Here is a 17555-nt window from a genome sequence, read left to right as displayed (position 1 = left end):
CCTCTTGAAATGATCTTTTATGATTCAATTTTCCCCACTTATTTAAAAAAAATCTTTTTTGTCTCTATATTCTTTTTTTTGTTAATTTATTTTTATTTTTGGCTGCGTTGAGTCTTCGTTTCTGCACGCGGGCTTTCTCTAGTTGCGGCGAGTGGGGGCTACTCTTCGTTGTGGTGCGCAGCCTTCTCATTGCGGTGGCTTCTGTTGTGGAGCACGGGCTCTAGGTGCACAGGCTCTAGGCACGTGGGCTTCAGTAGTTGTGGCTTGTGGGCTAATGATTAAAAACAAGAACATTCCAAGATTTCCAGGTGGAGGGAAAAGCAGCATCTTTTGCCCTTGAATAATCTAGGATACAATGTACTTAATAGTTGGAAGAAACCTGACAAAAGACAAAATTATCCTTAGTAAAATAGAAATATAAAACTTATGACCGTGGTATTATCCTTTGCTTTAAAAAATTGTTTTCCTTCCAGTTTTATTGAAATATAATTGACATGCAGCACTGTATAAGTTTAAGGTGTTCAGCATAATGATTTGACTTATACACATCATGAAATGATTACTGCAATGAGTTTAGTGAACACCCATCATCTCATACAGATACAAAATTAAAGAAGTGGAAAAAAATTTTTTTTCCTTGTGATAAGAATTCTCAGGATTTACTCTCTTAACTTTCATATAAAACATACAGCAGTGTTAACTATATTTATCATGTTGTACATCACGTCCCTAGTACTTATTTATCTTATAACCGAAGGTTTGTACCTTTTGACTACCTTCATCTAATTCTCCCTCCCTCAACCCTCTGCGTGTGGTAACCACAAATCTGGTCTCTTTTTCTATGATTTTGTTTGTTTGTTTTTGAAGTATAATTGGCCTACAACACTATGTTAGTTCCTGTTATACAACATAGTGATTCAGTATTTCTGTACATTTTGAAATGATCAGCACGATAAGTCTAGTTACTGTCTGGCACCATTACAAAATTCTTGACTATATTCACAACGCCATACATTTCATACCCTTGACTCATTTATTTTGTAACTGGAAGTTTGTACCCCTTAGTCTCCCTCACTTGTTTCTCTTCGCCCATCCCCTCTGGCAACAACGTGTTTGTTCTCTGTATCTATGACTCTGTTTCTGTTTAGTTTTGTTTGTTCATTTGTTTTGCTTTTCAGATTCTGCATACAAGTGAAATCATACAGTAATTCTCTTTGTCTGTCTGACTTATTTCACTTAGCATAATGCCCTCTAGGTCCATCCATGCTGTCCCAGATTGCAAGATTTCATTCATTTTTATGGCTGAGTGATATTCCATTGTGTGTGTGTGTGTGTGTGTGTATGACATCTTCTTTATCCATTCATCTACTGATGGACACTTGGATTGCTGCCATATCTTGGTTATTGTAAATAAAGCTGCAATGAACATAAGGGTGTGTATATCTTTTCAAAGTAGTAGTGTCATTTTCTTTGGATAAATACCCAGGAGTGGAATTGCTGGATTATACGGTAATTCTATTTTTAATTTTGGGGGTAGTCTCCATACTGTTTTCCACAGTGGCTGCACCAATTTACATTCCCACCAACAGTGCACAGAAGATTCCCTTTTCTCCACATCCTCACCAAAACTTGTTATTTGTGTCTTTTGGTAATAGCCATTCTGACAGGTGTGAGGTGATATCTCGTGGTTTTGGTTTGCATTTCCCTGACGATCAGTGATGTTGAGCATCCTTTAATGTGTCTGCCTGTTGGCCATCTGTGTGTCTTCTTTGGAAAAATATCTATTCAGATCCTCTACTCATTTCTCAATTGGGGTTTTTTTTTTTTGATGTTGAGTTCTATGCATTCTTTGTGTATTTTGGATATTAACCCCTTACTGAGTATGTCATTTGCAGATGTCTTCTCTCATTTGTAGACTGACTTTTGGCTTTGTTGATAGTTTCCTTCACTGTGCAAAAACTTTTTAGTTTGATGTAGTTCCATTTGTTTATTTTTGCCCTTGTTTCCCAAAATTTTTATTAGCTCTTATTAGAATGTCAACAGTTTTTGCACTAATATCCTTTTTCTGTTCCAGGACCCAATCCAGCATACTACATTGTATTTAGTTATCCTGTCTCCTGAGTCTCCTCTGGGGCAGTTTCTCAGTCTTTCCTTGTTTTTGTCTTTTTTCTTTTGAAAGTGGTGAAGAGTATTTGTCAGATATTTTGTAGAATGTCCCTCAGTTTGGATTTTTTTCTCATGATTAGACAGGGATGAGGTGCTTGGGGGAGAATATCACAAAGGTGAGGTGCCCCTCTCATTACATGACATCAGCTGGTGATGGTACCCTTGATCACTTGATTAAAGCAGTTTGTCAGATTTGTCCAGTGTGAAATTACTATTTTTTCCCTTTCCATACTTTCTTCTTCGGCAGTGAGTCACTAAGTCCAGCACACATTTACGGGCGGAGAGCCAATTAAGCTCCATCTGGAGGGGAGAGTATCTACATATGATATTTGGAATTCTTCTGCAAGTAAGATTTGTCCCTTCTCCCCATGTATTTATTTATTCAATCACTTATTTAGATCAGCATGGACTCCTGTATATTTATGTTATACTTTGGGTTATACTCTAATACTCCATTATTTTGTTACTAAAATTGTCCCAGCTTTGGCTATTGAACGCTCTTTCAGGTTGGCATCTATGTCCCTTTGACACACCCCCATCCTATATATTTAAGCACTTCCTTACTTTCTGGCACTAGTTTCTAGACTTTCAAATCATATATTTTATTTCGGCAATCATATTTTTCATGTCCCAGAACTCTTTCCTGTTTTCTTTCTTTCTTTCTTTCTTTTTGTTATTTGAATTTTATTTTATTTTTTATACAGCAGGTTCTTATTAGTCAACCATTTTATACACATCAGTGTATATATGTCAAGCCCAATCGCCCAATTCATCACACCCCCACCCCCACCCCCACTATCCCCCCTTGGTGTCCATACGATTGTTCTCTACATCTGTGTCTCGATTTTTGCCCTGCAAACCGGTTCATCTGTACCATTTTTCTACGTTCCACATATATGTGTTAATATATGATATTAGTTTTTCTCTTTCTGACTTACTTCACTCTGTATGACAGTCTCTAGATTCATCCACATCTCAAAATATGACCCAGTTTCGTTCCTTTTTATGGCTGAGTAATATTCCATTGTATATATGTACCACATCTTCTTAATCCATTCACCTGTTGATGGGCATTTAGGTTGCTTCCATGACCTGGCTATTGTAAATAGTGCTGCAATGAACATTGGGGTGCATGTGTCTTTTTGAATTATGGTTTTCTCTGGGTATATGTCCAGTAGTGGGATTGCTGGATCATATGGTAATTCTATTTTTAGTTTTTTAAGGAACCTCCATATGGTTCTCCATAGGGGCAGTATCAATTTACATTCCCACCAACAATGCAGGAGGGTTCTGTTTTCTCCACACCCTCTCCAGCATTTGTTGTTTGTAGGTTTTCTGATGATGCCCATTCTAACTGGTATGAGGTGATACCTCATTGTATTTTTTTTTTTTTTTTTGCGGTACGCGGGCCTCTCACTGTTGTGGCCTCTCCCGTTGCGGAGCACAAGCTCCGGACACGCAGGCTCAGCGGCCATGGCTCACGGGCCCAGCCACTCCGTGACATGTGGGATCTTCCCAGACCGGGGCACGAACCCGCGTCCCCTGCATCAGCAGGCGGACTCTCAACCACTGTGCCACCAGGGAAGCCTGTCTCTTTTTTACCCCAAGATTGACTTAGCTTTTTCCACATAAATTTCTCATATAAAGGTCTACTAAAGAAAAAGCTTATTGGGATTTTGATTGGAATTGTATTGAATTTACAGACTGATTTTTTAAAATTAATTTATATTTGGCTGCGTTAGGTCTTCATTGCTGTGCGCAGGCTTCTCATTGTGGTGGCTTCTCTTGTTGCGGAGCCCAGGCTCTAGGCATGCGAGCTTCAGTAGTTGTGGCTTGTGGGCTCAGCAGTTGTGGCTCGTGGGCTCTAGAGAGCCGGCTCTGTAGTTGTGGCGCATGGGCTTAGTTGCTCCATGGCAACTAAGAGGCATGTGGGATCCAAGGCATGTGGGATCTTCCCGGACCAGGGCTCGAACCCATGTCCGCTGCATTGGCAGGCGGATTCTTAACCACTGAGCCACCAGGGAAGCCCTATAGATTGATTTTTTTGGAAAATAACAGCCTAATACTGAGACTTCTAAACCATGAATTTGGTATATGTCTTCATTTATCTAGATCTTCTTTGATTTCTCTCAATGTTTTGTAATTTTCAGTGTGTAAAGCAAAGGTCATGCATGTCTTTCGTTAAATTTATTCCTAAGGATTTTATGTTTTTCGATGCTCTTGTAAACAGAATTTTTAATTTCATTTTCTGTTCTTTCCTGCTAGTATTATATATGGAAGCACAACTGATTTTTATATATTGACTTCATTTATTAATTCTAGTAGTTGTTTGTACATTCCTTAGTATTTTCTGTGTTAACAATCATGTCATCTGCAAATATAGACAGCTCCACTTATTTCTTTCCAATCTTTGTGCCTTTTATTTCTTTTTATTTCTTATTGCAATTTGTATCAAATTAAATATAAGTGGTAGGGCTTCCCTGGTGGCACAGTGGCTAAGAATCCACCTGCCATTGCAGGGGACACAGTTTCGATCCCTGGCCCGGGAAGATCCCACATGCCTTGCAGCACCTAAGCCCGTGTGCCACAGCTACTGAACCTGCACTCAAGAGCCCGCAAGCCACAACTACTGAGCCCACGTGCCACAACTACTGAAGCCTGTGTGCCTAGAGCCCGTGCTCCACAACAAGAGAAGCCACCACAATGAGAAGCCCACGCACCTCAGTGAAGAGTAGCCCCCGCTCACCGCAACTAGAGAAAGCCCGCGCACAGCAACGATGACCCAACACAGCCAAAAAACAAAACAAACAAATAAATAAATTTATTAAAATAAATAAATAAAATAAGTGGTGAGGACTGAAAGCCTGGCCTTATTCCTGATCTTATAGGGAAATCATTCAGTACTTTAACTTTAAGTGTCATGTTATCTGTAGTCTTTTTATAGTTTCTCTTTATTAAGTTGAGGAAGTTCCCTTCTACTGCATTTCACAGTAAAGGGTATATTTGTCTTTTTTTTTTCTTGCTACTCAGGCTTTAAACTCCTTACTCATGTTTGGGGACTCCTCCACCCTTTAAGTCTTGGAGTAAGTTAAAGCCTTCCTTGCAATATGGAATCACAAATGCCAACCACACAGATTCTCAGTGTCCTTGCAGTACAGGTAGGATCACATGACCTAGTGCAAGGGCACATGACTAGGCTCAGTCAATCAGATGCATAGGGGACTTTGACTGAAAGATGTAGGGCCAGCAAAGAATCCATTCTGGTGACAGAGGTGACAGTGGCCATATCTTGTTTCCGGGGCAGCAATAGGGCTAGGTTTGGTTCTGGCAGTAGTGGGGGTATGAGTTGTGGTATCCATCGTTCAGCAATAGCAGCTACATGACTATCTTGCCAATACGTTCTTTGTATGATTAAGTCAGCCAGAATTGGTTTCTGTTGATTACAAATAAGAACTTTAAATTGTCCAAGTAGTTAAATACCAATAAGCCCACCATAAAGAAATCTTGTTAGACGAACTGGAGATTTGTTAGATATGTTTACACTTGTTAGACAAATGTAAAACAGCCCCTGCCATACTGGGGAGCTGGCCCATCTGTGAGCGTTCTTCCTCAGGATATGGCCCTCCTCCTCCTTTCCAGCTCCTCCCCTCCCCTCTCTGTGCTTTGGCCACAGATCCATCTGAATCCTTCCAAAGTGTCATGGCCTTTCCTTCCTCCCTGGCTTTGCAGCTGTTGAGTATCTTCTCCCTGGAATGTAGTCATCATCCCTCCCTAAACTGCTGACACGGCCTCCTAATTGGTCTCCCCCTCCACATCCCCTCAGGCCCATGTCCAGTCCATATATCATACAACGGCCAGAGCCACTTCTCAAAACGTATGTCTGAGCATGTCACCACTCTGTTTAAAATCTTCCAAAGCTTCTTTATTGATCTTTGGATAAAGACTAAATTCCTCAACACGACCCTCCAGGCTCAGCATGGTCTGGCTCCTACCTACCTCTCCAGCTTACTGGAAGACACTTAGAGGTAGAAGCAGGGAACTGGATTGATGTGGAATGAGGGGGGCAAAGGAGGAGTCAAGGATGACACCCAGATTTCTGGTTGGGGCAGAGGTAGGGAAGCTCCTTAGTTTATTCACCTTTAAGATCTCAAAGGTGTGTACTAGTCAGCCTCACATCTTTTGCTAAACAGGTAGCTGAAAACCCATCCACCCACCCACCCACTCACTCACACTTCAGTCTGACGGTCAACTACCTGACCAGTCAAGCAGAGGCTTTAGGAGTGAGCTGTAGCTCTTTTATTTTTCTGTCTTTGGCTTAGCCACTTTCCCTCCCAGTGTCTTTGTTTTCTCATCTATAAAGCAGGAATAATATCAATACTTTCTCTCTTGCCTTCCCTTCCCTTTCCTTTCTCTCCCTCCCTCCCTCTCTCCTTGATAAAAAATTATTGTAAATGGTAAATTGCAGGCATGTGACTGGCCCAAGTTGAGACATAGCTGGAGATGACCATCTCCTATGAGCCTCAGTAATAGAATCTATTTGCCTTTTAGAAAAATCACTCTGGTTTTCAGGTGAGGATGTATTGCAAATAAGTTAAGACAGGAAAGAAGAGGTCTCCAGTCTTCTCAACCCTTGGAGAAATGTGTGGGGAGGTGGGCTACATGGAGGGTGGAACAAACAGACCTGCCCCAAAACTCAGGGTAATCCTGGATCCTCCACTGTCTACAGTCCGTCCCTCAGCACATGCTGTCGGCTCTACCTCCAAATATAGATGAACCCCTTTACTTCTCTTTTTTTTTTTTGGCCATGCTACATGGCTTGTGGGATCTTAGTTCCCCGACCAGGGATCGAACCTGGGCCTCCCGCAGTGGAAGTGTGGAATCCTAACCACTGGACCACCAGGGAAGTCCCACCCCTTTACTTCTCTTCATTTCTGCTGCCATCACCTTAGTCCAACCACCATCCGTTCTCTCTGACCTACTCCAATAACAGGATGCCCCGCCTCTGCTCCTGTCTCGCTCCAAAACATCTTCATCCAAAAGCCAGTGACCTCTAAAAATGTAAAGCGGGTACTGTTACTCATTTCCTAAGTCCACCGCTGGCTCCCCAAACTCCTCAGCCCTAGCCACAAGCCTGCACGGTCTGCACCACTCCTTCCCTGTTCACCCAAACCCAGGCACCCTGTTCTTCCTTGCTCCTGTGCTTCAGGAAGGCCCAGCTTCTGTCCTTGCCGCCCCCTCTGCCTGGGTGGCTCTTCCCCCGGCTCTCCCCGCACACCGCACATCGCTGAGTCCTCGCCTGCAAGGTCTCTGCCCAGAGGTGTCTCCATGAAGAGCCTCTTTCTAGGTGCACTTGCCCCCATCACTCTTTGTTCCATCACTTTTATTTCCTTCGTAACACTTATCACTGCCTGAAATTAGACTTTTTATATTTATAGAGGTCTCCTCAACATTACTACTTTTACATTTTTATTAATTTTAATTCTACTAGGAATACATAACTGTGTTGTCCAAAGAGCCTGACAGGTAAACCCCTCTTCTCCCAGTGAGATCCCTCACTGAAATGACAGCTCCGTTTGTCCTATTGACCATGATTTGTAAGTTCCTAGAACCATGCATGCATGGCACATTCCACAAACAGTTAATGAGTGAAGAGTGAATCAAGGGCCACACTCTGGCTCTACCACATATTAGCTTCCCTTTGGGGAGGGCTGGAGGAGGAGGAATCAGAGGCCAAAGTCCAGAGGAGGCAACAGATTTGGGCAAACTACTTATTTTCTCCAACTATCAGTTTGCTCATTTATTAAAAAAAAAAAAAAAGGGAAAAGAGCATTTATCTCATAGAATTGTGAGCATCAAGTAGTGCCAGGCACACCATACACCCCCTCATGAAGTTTATAGTCTAGTTGGGGGGGGGCAGTGGGGACGTACTTGAAACGCTGCGTGTTGATTCCATAGTTCACCAATCTGTTCAGTGGCCCTAGAATGTTAGAGCCACGCTTTCCAAACGGGGCTGGAAAGAGCTATGTGGGAATAGGGGTTACCCTGAAACCGTCCGATGCATCTTCCTGGACTGTTTGTTTTACTTGGAAGTAATTTTTAGCATTATGTTTTATAGTAAACTAAACACAAAGACTTATTGAGTCAAATGCAGAACTTGCCTGAATTTTAAAATCCAGGTGCTTTGGGCATCATCATGAGGAGAGGCACTGGAGATCATGTGGGAGGGTTGAGCCCCGTGTTTTCTAGGTGGGGAAATGGATGCAGAGAGTGGCCAGACCTGGCCTCTCCATCCTGGTTAGGGTCTTCTCTGGCTCACTTGGTAAGCCTCCTGTCATCATGCAGGACTCTGGTGTGCTCCTCTCAAGTCCCTGACCTCAGCAGAAACAGCAGGTAGCTTCCTCTCCTTCCCCTGTGGGAGTGAGGGTGAAGCCCAGAGGCCAAGGCCAGGAGGAAGGTTCTGGGCCCTAATCCAACTCTCCTAATTCCTAACATTGCACAGACCCTGGACCACCCTGCCTGCCCATCAACATTTCCTCTTCTCAACCATCCACTGATCTGGACATAATTATAGTAATTATACTGGGATATCCTTTCCCAATTATGTAAAACCAGCATAGGTAACTGCTTCTGAGCATAATTACAGGAGATGTTTACAGACTCACAATCACATCAGAGTAAATGATAGTTTCCTTTCCTCCCATTAATACACCAATATTAGGGCCCTATCAGGGCCAATTAGTCAAATCCCAGCAGTGAGGGGGTGGGAAAGACCTCACACTCTCCCACCACCTGCAAAGCAGGAGGGGATCTCAGGGTCCCAGCCAGGATTTTACAGGACACCCAGAAGCCTGCAGAAGTATGGGCTAACATTCACTGGACACCTACTGTGTGTCAGGCGCTCAGGGTAGGCCAGCAAACACCTAGGAACAATTCTGCACGCTGGTGTTAATATCCCACTTTCCATGTTTGTAGACTGGTTCTGAGAGGGCTGGTTTCCAGGGTCACCCACAACAGACCATGAAGCTAGGAGGGGGCTTTTCCATTATACAACTCAACGGGCCAGACTCCCAGGCCACAGCGCCGCCAGCTCTATGCCCCCTTCCTTATCTGCTCTTTTCAATGCTTCCTCTTCCGTGGCAGTCACCAAAGCTACCCTGGCTCGCCTCCGGTCCCCCTCCCACCCTCATCAGTTCCCCAGCGTTGACACTGCTTTCTCTGGCCCCCTCCGCCCCTTCTTCCTGTCCCTGTGGGGTTGTAGGGTGTTATCTCTCCAGAAGGGCGGGGAGGTGGGGTGGGGATAGGGTGGGGCATAGGGCGAAAGCCACCGCAGGCACCAGAAGTTCCCACCGACCCCCACCAGGGGCTCCGCCCGGAGCTCGGCCCCGGGGTCGCGGGCACACCTTCGGCGTCCACGATCCCTCACACGCAAAGGCCGCCCCCCGGCGTGCGCAGGGGAGCGCGCCTGCACACACGCACACCGCACAAAGACGTGCACCCCGCTCCATCCAGGCAAACGCACCCCCAATCGGTAGAGCACGCAGCGGTGCACACGCACCCGTACCCTCGCGTGCACACACGCGCACGTATACCCACCCCAGCGTGCGCCCTCACGTACACACACACGCACACACAGACACACACACACGCACACACAAGCCGGACAGCATCCTTGTGAACCCCTAATGCCGACCTCAGGGCCCTGACGCGTCCGGGCCCTGCCCAGCGGCTGGCTCGGCGGCGCGCACACACGCGCACACGGGCCCCCGCGCGCCCTCCCAGCTCGGCTGCTCGGCTCCCCAGCTCCCCGGCTCCCCGCCCCGGCCGCGGCGGTCGCTGTGAGGCGGGCGCTGTGAGGCGGGAGCTGTGCGGCGCGGCGGGACCGGGCGGGGGCGGCGACCGGGAGCGCGGAGGAGGCGGAGCAGGAGCCGGGAACCGGCTGGCCCGCACCCCTCCTGCCGGCCGGGGATTTTCCAGCCTGGGCGCTGACGCCGCGGACCTCCCTGAGGCCGCCGCGGACCATGGGCGACAAAGGGACCCGGTGAGTGCGGGCGGCGGCCGGTCCGGGGCGCGTGGGGCGACCCGGGCGAGGGCGCGGGCAGGGGTCTAGTCCGTGTCCCGGCTGTGCGTGCGCAGCCACCCCGGCACCGCCGGCGCCTGCTCCGCGGCGGCTCTCGGCTCTCCTCCACCGGAGGTCTCCCGTGTGGTCGCCAGCAGGGCCAGGAGCGCGCGGACGGAGCGACGAGGACCTGGCCGCGGAGACACACTCACATGCACTCACTCGCTGACACCCAGCACTGGCCAGTCGGCGCAGGGATGCAGGGGGCAGGTTGACACACAAAGGCACACGCTCATGTGGACACACGGGCACACTCATGCATGGGCGCGCTCATGCTGGCATACACACTGACATTCACTGCCACATGTCAGCACATCCAGTGACACACTGTCACACACTCACTGGTACACACTCATCAACACGTTCTTGCTGACAGTCATGTTGGCATACACAGGTCACACTTCAACACATACCAATGGTAACACACCTTCATGCTGCCGCACACATGTTGGCCGACCCTGATGCATACGCTATCACTTGCACTGACCTTAACAAACACTCTCACTGAGACACACACGTTCTTACCCTTACCAACAGGAACACTTATGTTGGCATGTCTCTCACCAACACAGTGTTCAACAGGCTACGCCAACGCTGACCTCCACAGACACACATCAGACTAACGCCCACACAGACACCCCAGGTCACATGCCAACAGCCCCTGGCCGCTGATACACTCCAGGTCCCTGCAGGTGGAGAAGTGGAAACACACGCACCACACAGGGTGGGAGGCCCCCTGGAGCCTGGGAAAATGCCTCCATCCACATTTCCTTTCCCTCTGACCTCCCCAAGGCCTTCGGTGGTGGCTGGGATCTGCTTGCGCTGGGGGTGGGGAGGGCCCTCCTGTCTCTTAGGAGCCTGCCTTGCTCAGAAAGGGAGAGGGATGCCTCTGAAATGGGAAACTGGGACAGAAAGGGGAGGGGGCTGGGGCCCAAGGCAAGCCCCGGTCAGGCACTCAGCTTTGTCACCCTAGTTCTACTCCTTCCCTCAGCCAACTCCCCTTAAGTTCCCATACAAGCTTCTCCCTTAGCTGCTCTCACTCCTCTGCAACCCCCTTATTCATTTTCTTTCTTTACCCCCTTCTGTCCTTGTGCCCCACTTCTCCCTCCTCTCTTCCCTCTCTGCACCCGCCCTTACTCTCTCCTTGCTTCCAGTAATTATTTCTTGAGTGCCTGGGGTGTACAAGGTATAATATGGGGATCAAAGATGTCCAAAACCTGTTCCTTCCCCAAAGCATCTAATAGACTAGAGAGAAACGGCCCCCATGGTCATCATGTTTCGGGACCTCTGACAAAGCAATGTACCACTCACTGCCATCTGACCCTGTCTCTCAACAACCTGAGAAAAGTAATTTTTTTTAAACACATTAAAAAAATGTATTTATTTATTTTTGGCTGTGTTGGGCTGTGTTGCTGTGCACGGGCTTTCTTTAGCTGCGGCTAGTGGGGGCTACTCTTTGTTGCGGTGCGTGGGCTTCTTATGGCGGTGGCTTCTTTTGTTGCAGAGCACGGGCTCGAGGCGCGCAGGCTTCAGTAGTTGTGGCACATGGGCTCAGTAGTTGTGGCGTGTGGGCTTAGTTGCTCCGCGGCATGTGGGATCTTCCCGGACCAGGGCTCGAACCCGTGTCCCCTGCATTGGCAGTGGATTCTTAGCCACTGCGCCACCAGGGAAACCCCAACCTGAGAACAGTCTTTCAGAGATTATTTCCATTTTCCAGAAGGAGAAACTGAGACTCAGAGATAACTTGTGTTCCTAAGTTTTAGAAACTGCTTCCCAGCCATCCTCCTGATGGCTCTGCAAGGAGGTTAGCTTTCCTCTTCCTGTTTTCCAGAGGAGGAACCAGAGCTTAGAGAGGCTACCTGACTTGCTTAAGGTCAAGAGGGGTCAGAGACAGGATGGAGGCTGGAGTCTACTTGGGCCATTGCTCTGTGGCTCACCCTTGGGCACTGTCAAGCCCCTCGTGGGCCCTGGTTTGAGGCCCAAGAGGGATGGCCTGCTCTGTGTGTGGAGGCCCAGCTGGTGGTGGAGGCTGCAGAAGGTCATGAGGCATCTGCCTTCACCTTGATGGCTAGTCCCCATTGCTGAACTGGTGACTCACGCCTCTGTCCTCAGCAGGAGCATGTGTGACCCTCTCCTCCACCACATCCATGTCCCCCATTGCCAAGATCCTCCTGACCTCTGAGGTCAGACTTTTCTCCCCGCAGGGAGTCAGGAGCCCTTCTTCCTCTCTCAGTCCTCACGTGCTACTTCACCATCAGGGTGACTCAGCCCCTCCTGGGCCTTGGTTAGCCTCACTGTGACTTGGGGGAAAGTGTCATTGTTCTCCTGCTGGCATAGGTTGTCAGCAGGATGGGGACACCATGAACAGCCAGGCACCTGTTGGAGACCCAATCTTTGGGGCCAAGCATTTTCCACGACTCCCCCTTCTCTCACTCTAACTCACTGGGGGAGCTTGAGGACCTTGGACAATGGTCCTCACCTCTCTGGACCCTATAGTGTTCCTGTCTGTAAACTGTAGCTATCAATACCTAACATTTTCAGGGCTCTCCCTGTGTTTCCTGAATATACTGGGCAGGGGAGGAGGTGCTGCCAGAAGCCTGGTGCCCAGGCCTGGCTATGGTCCATGTAACGGTGGCCCTGCTGTCTCTTCCGGTCTCCCCTGTAGTCCCAGGAGGGCTCCCTCTCCCTTCCAGACAGGTTTCCTGAGTAATTTGGAAGAGAAAGACAAAATCAATAATGGGCTGTACCTTGCCTTGTTCTGTAAACTGTGGGATTCTACTTTATCTCTGTCTTAGAAGAAGAGGCTTGCAAGTATCCAATACTCCAAGGATCAGCAGTCGTTGCATCCATCCTGCACCTGGATTTTCAACCCGCACGTGAAAGTGACAATGAGAATTTTTCAGAAACTGTCACTGCCCTCTAGGGAGTCCCAGGGTCAAGGGGGAAAGAGGGCATGAGACGAATACCTGGATAGGACTAATTACAGGTCGTGTGATGACTGTTCTAACAAGTGCTCTAGGAGCAATCATACAGCCATTCAACAAATGTTGACCAAGTGCCGGGGCCGGCGGTTCAGAGGTGAATGGCTCTACTCTGTTTCCAAAAGACTGAGAGCAGAGCAGATGATTATAATGCAGGGTGACATGTGCTGTGGGAGGCTGAAGGAGGAGCCCCCCCGCCCCAGTCTTGGCAGGGGGCATGGTGAGGGAAGCTTTCATAGGAAGGAGGATGGGGGCAAGGGGGTGGGACCGGGGACGTCATTCCTGGCCGGGGGTACAGAATGTGACAAGGCTTGGAGGCATGAAGCAGCCTGCGGGTTGGGCTGGGGTGATGGGTGAGAGTGAACACGGGCCAGTTATCAACAGGCTGGGATGTCAAGCTAAGGAGAGGAGATTTTCTCCCAAAGTCCCTGGTGACTCAGAGAGGACTGTGGGGAGGGGAGGGATGGGAGCAGATCTTTGTTTTGGAGGGATGCCTTTGGCAGTGGCAAGGAGGGGCAGGCCTGGATGCAGGGAGACCGGTGAGGAGACGGAGGAGGAGCCTGAGAGAAGGCAAGATCCGATCTAAGGCTTTGGCAAGGATGGAACCGAGAAAGATGAACAAGGAGCTGGAGTCCATTAGCCTTGCTGCCTGGATGCCTGGTTATGTGTCAGCTTTACATGCATGATCCCATTTGGTTCTCCCTGTGATCCTATTAGTGTGAGGACTGTTGTTCCCGTTTTACAGATCAGGAGACAGACTAGGAGAGATTAAGTAATTTGTCCACTGCCATTCAGCCAACGAGCTTCTGAACCCAGGCCTGTCTGTCCTGCTGCTCCGTGCTTTCACCCAGAGGGACGGGGTTGTCTGGCTCATAGGTGGCCTCCCCCGTCTCCCTGGTGGCCTCATTCTCAAGTTGTGCGTCCCTTCTGGTTCTTGCTGTCCCCACTAATTCAACTGGCAATATACAGGAGCAAAGTTGAACAACAGGAGGGACTTCCTGAGAGGTGATGGGACGGAGTGGCATTTCGTTTCCTACAGATGTTTACGAACTCTTCTTTTTTGGCAGAGAAGGAGGGTGGGTGTGATGGGGACACGTAATCACCAGCTCTCTGCGAACCTTGGCTGTTGTCTCCCTTGGTGGTTAAGCTCTGTGTGATCCATCTTGGCTGGAACATAGGGGAAGTCCTGTGGCTTTGGCCAGGGGTGCTTATGGGGCTGCTGGGAGTGGAAGCATTGAGCTTGACCCATCTTCTCTGATCCTTGAACTCCGGGCTGGCCTCTGGGCTTCACACGTCTCCCCAGCTCTCTTTCTTCTGAGTTTGGGCCTCCTTGCCCAGGGTGGAAACCTCCCACTGGCATGGGTTCAGGGGTCCTGAGTCATGGGTGTGCCATACCTCGGGGCTGTGGCAATGGAAGAACAATAGCCTGGGAGTCAGCACGGCCCGAGTGGCCTCCTGGCCTCTGCCAGGCCATCCTCCACAGCGACCATGCTGACCACTGTTGAGGCCTGCAGGGGGTGGCAGCTTGACAGGGAGTCAGGCTGGAAGTTGAGGAAGATGTAGGGAGGCTTCTGCATAGATGGGTCCGGATCTTGGGGCAGGGATGGACGTGGGAGGCAGGGATTTGAAAGTCTTCGGGTTAGAGGTGGTGTTTGACTTGGGGATTATGGGTGACATGGTACAGGGAGAGGGAGAAGATAGAGCGTATGAAGAGAGGATGGCTGGGGGCATTTGAGGCTTTGGAGAGCACATGCCTGGGGGTGGAGAGAGGAGGGAAGGACCAACAGAGGATGAGCTTGGGAAAGACCCCTGGGATTTAGGCAGAAGGCAGTGGCTGGTGACTTGGTGAGAGGGGTTTTGATGGAGGCATGAGGGCAAAGCTGGGTTACAGCAGGCAGAGGAGAGAAGAGAAGGACCTTGCTTTTCTCTGTGCCTGGAGCTGGGGGGGAGGCTCTCGGAAGAAGGGTATGAGGCCCTGGGCTGGGGGTGGTGGGGTTTCCGGGTGTGGGGACCTGGGGGGTGAGGCTCGGGTGGGGGCGGGGGGGAACATTGCAGAGGCGTCAGCTGGTCACAGGGGGGTATGTCTGTGCTGGCTCCTGAAAGAGGGGCTGCTGACTCAGGCAGGGGGTCTTGAGAAAGGCTTCCTGGAGAAGGTGACCCCCTGAGCTGGGTCCTGGGGCACAAGGAAGGCTTAGGTGTCCTAGACAGAAGGAAGAGCCTAGGCCAATGTGCAGGTGCGGGCGTGTGAGGGGTGAGGCTGCCGAGGGAGGTGGCAGCCCTGGCGAGCAGGCTTTGGGTGCTGGGGTGGGTGGGTTTCGAGGTACTTTCTACCCAGGTATTCACACCTCAGGTGTCTTTGTTCCCCAGGTGGTGAGCTCCTTGTGATTTGGGGCTCTTTCTGTTTCCTGGTTGCTGGTCCATTATCCAGCTCTGGGTCTGGTTCACAGGAGATGCCTGGCAGGGATTTGTTGATGAGACTGAACTCCTTCCTCCCTTCTTGCCTCTGCTGTCAGCCCAGGGGCTCCCTGAGTGCTGAAATTAGCTCTTTCCCATTAGGGAATCCTAAGGATGGAAGCCATGCCTCCCATATTAGACCGGCTGTTGGGGGGTCTCTTCCATCAGACTGGGAAGTCGCGAGGGAGAAGGTTACCACCACTGTCAGAACGAGCTTCCTGCAACTGAAGCCTGTTTCTCCCCCATCAGATAGGCTTCTGCAGGTGGGAGCCATGTCTCCTACATCAGGCGGGGGGCTCCTGGGGGTGGGGCATGTCTCCAGGGCACCCTTATGGTTCCTGGGCACCCTTCTTCCCTCCTGTGTGCAGGATGGGTCCTGCCCCAGGGGTGGCTTGAGTCCTAGTAGGGGGATATAGATCAGAGGGGGTGCGACAGGGCAGGGTGGCTGCTTTTGAGAGGGGAACAAAGGACACTGTTGTCCCAGCCCCCTCCCTCCCTCCCTCCCAAGGGGCCCTGGCAGGGTCATCTCTCTGGAGACACACCTCCTCCTTCCTGGTCCTGGCCCCATCTTTAGTCCCATTTGAGAGGAACTGCTTGTTCCTTCCCAGGAGACCCGTTGCTAGATGAGGCTCCCGGGAGGCCAGATCCCAGGGACCGGACCAGACAGGTCCCTGGAGTTCTGTGTGATTGAAGCCACCGCAGCCACTGAGCTGCTTTCCCTCTGCCTGGGGCTGGGCCTGGCCTGGCTGAGACCATAGCCAGTGGGTCCTTCTGTAACTGGAGAGGGATCTGGGGCAGGTAGGGTGTGATGGTCCATGTCAGGCCAGCGGGAGGCAGGACTCCTCACTCAAGGTCGGAGGGGTTCAGTGGCCATGCAGGGTGCAGCCTCTCCCCAGGGTGTACTCGGAGGCCCAGAAGCTGAATGAGTATGGACCTGCACAAGGCAGGGGCTCCCTCGCATGTTGGCCCTGGGCCTCTGGCCCCACAACTGGTCCTCCTGGTCCTTTTGCAGCCTTACCCCCTTCCCCGAGCCTGTGCAGTCAGTGGGCATGGGTGCATTTTGGCAGAGGACCAGGGAGGGGGTGGGGAGTGGACTGCTGGGATGTGCCATCCCAGGAGGGTCCCAGAGATACGCTCTAATGCTTGCTCAGGGCTGGAGGGAAGAAGCGGGGGCTTGGGCAGCTCAGGCCTCTGCCACCCACCAGTGGGACTGAGACCGCTGGATGGCTGAGGGCTGTGTTCTTTCCTGTGAGACCAGGTCCTCGCCTGAGCAGCCGTCTGCCTCTCAAAGCACCTGCAGGAACCGGCAGGCAGGCAGGCAGGTCCTGGACCGTTTCGTTTTCTCTGCCCAGGCTGTGCCCTCCTTTAGGTACTCACGGTCACCTCTGTGATCTGATTAGCGTGTATTAGAGGCTGATTAGTATAGTGGTTAGGCTCTAGGAAGAACCAGGTTTCCTGGTTTCAAATGCCGGCTCTGCCACTTACCAGCCTGGCAACTTCTGCTGATTATTTAACCCATTCTCTGCTGCAGTTTCCTCATCTGTAAAATGGGATAGCAATAGTGCCTGCATGATACGTTGTTTTGAGGGTTAAATGAGTTAAAATAGGTACAGCTCGGGGACAAGTCCCTGGAACAAGTGCCGTGTTACATGCGGTTAGTTCACAACACCCTTCCTGTCCTTCAAGGCTTGGATCACACATGGCCTCCTTCTCTGGGAAGCTCTCACTGATTTCCAAGTGCCTTGTGACTTTTTTTTTTTTTTTTTTTTGCCATATATTCATTCTCTTTCTCTTCTCTTTCTGTTGGCACTCATCCTTCCGTCTCTTCGTGGGTCCTG

At 50.0% G+C, this 17555-nt stretch overlaps 1 protein-coding gene and 1 non-coding gene across 2 annotated transcripts in view; one reads left to right on the top strand and one right to left on the bottom strand.

Annotated features, from left to right (window-relative positions):
- Positions 1-6996: 6996 nt before the first annotated feature.
- Positions 6997-7069, bottom strand: TRNAG-UCC (transfer RNA glycine (anticodon UCC)). Its single transcript has one exon. It is a non-coding gene; the product is annotated as a tRNA-Gly (tRNA).
- Positions 7070-9754: 2685 nt separating this feature from the next.
- ARRB1 (arrestin beta 1) overlaps positions 9755-17555 on the top strand; it is a 76042-nt gene continuing 68241 nt past the window's right edge. Inside the window, exon 1 of the mRNA XM_027083410.1 lies at positions 9755-10204. Within this exon, the coding sequence (XP_026939211.1) occupies positions 10185-10204 (20 nt within the window). The 5' untranslated portion in view covers positions 9755-10184. The remainder of the gene's footprint in view (positions 10205-17555) is intronic.

This window comes from Aethalodelphis obliquidens, unplaced genomic scaffold (genome assembly GCF_003676395.1).
Source record: "Aethalodelphis obliquidens isolate GAN/ISIS:26980383/991018 unplaced genomic scaffold, ASM367639v1 scaffold50, whole genome shotgun sequence".
NCBI classification, from domain to species: Eukaryota; Metazoa; Chordata; class Mammalia; order Artiodactyla; family Delphinidae; genus Aethalodelphis; species Aethalodelphis obliquidens.
Note: the sequence above shows the minus strand (reverse complement) of the source record. Positions and strands in the feature narration are given on the sequence as shown.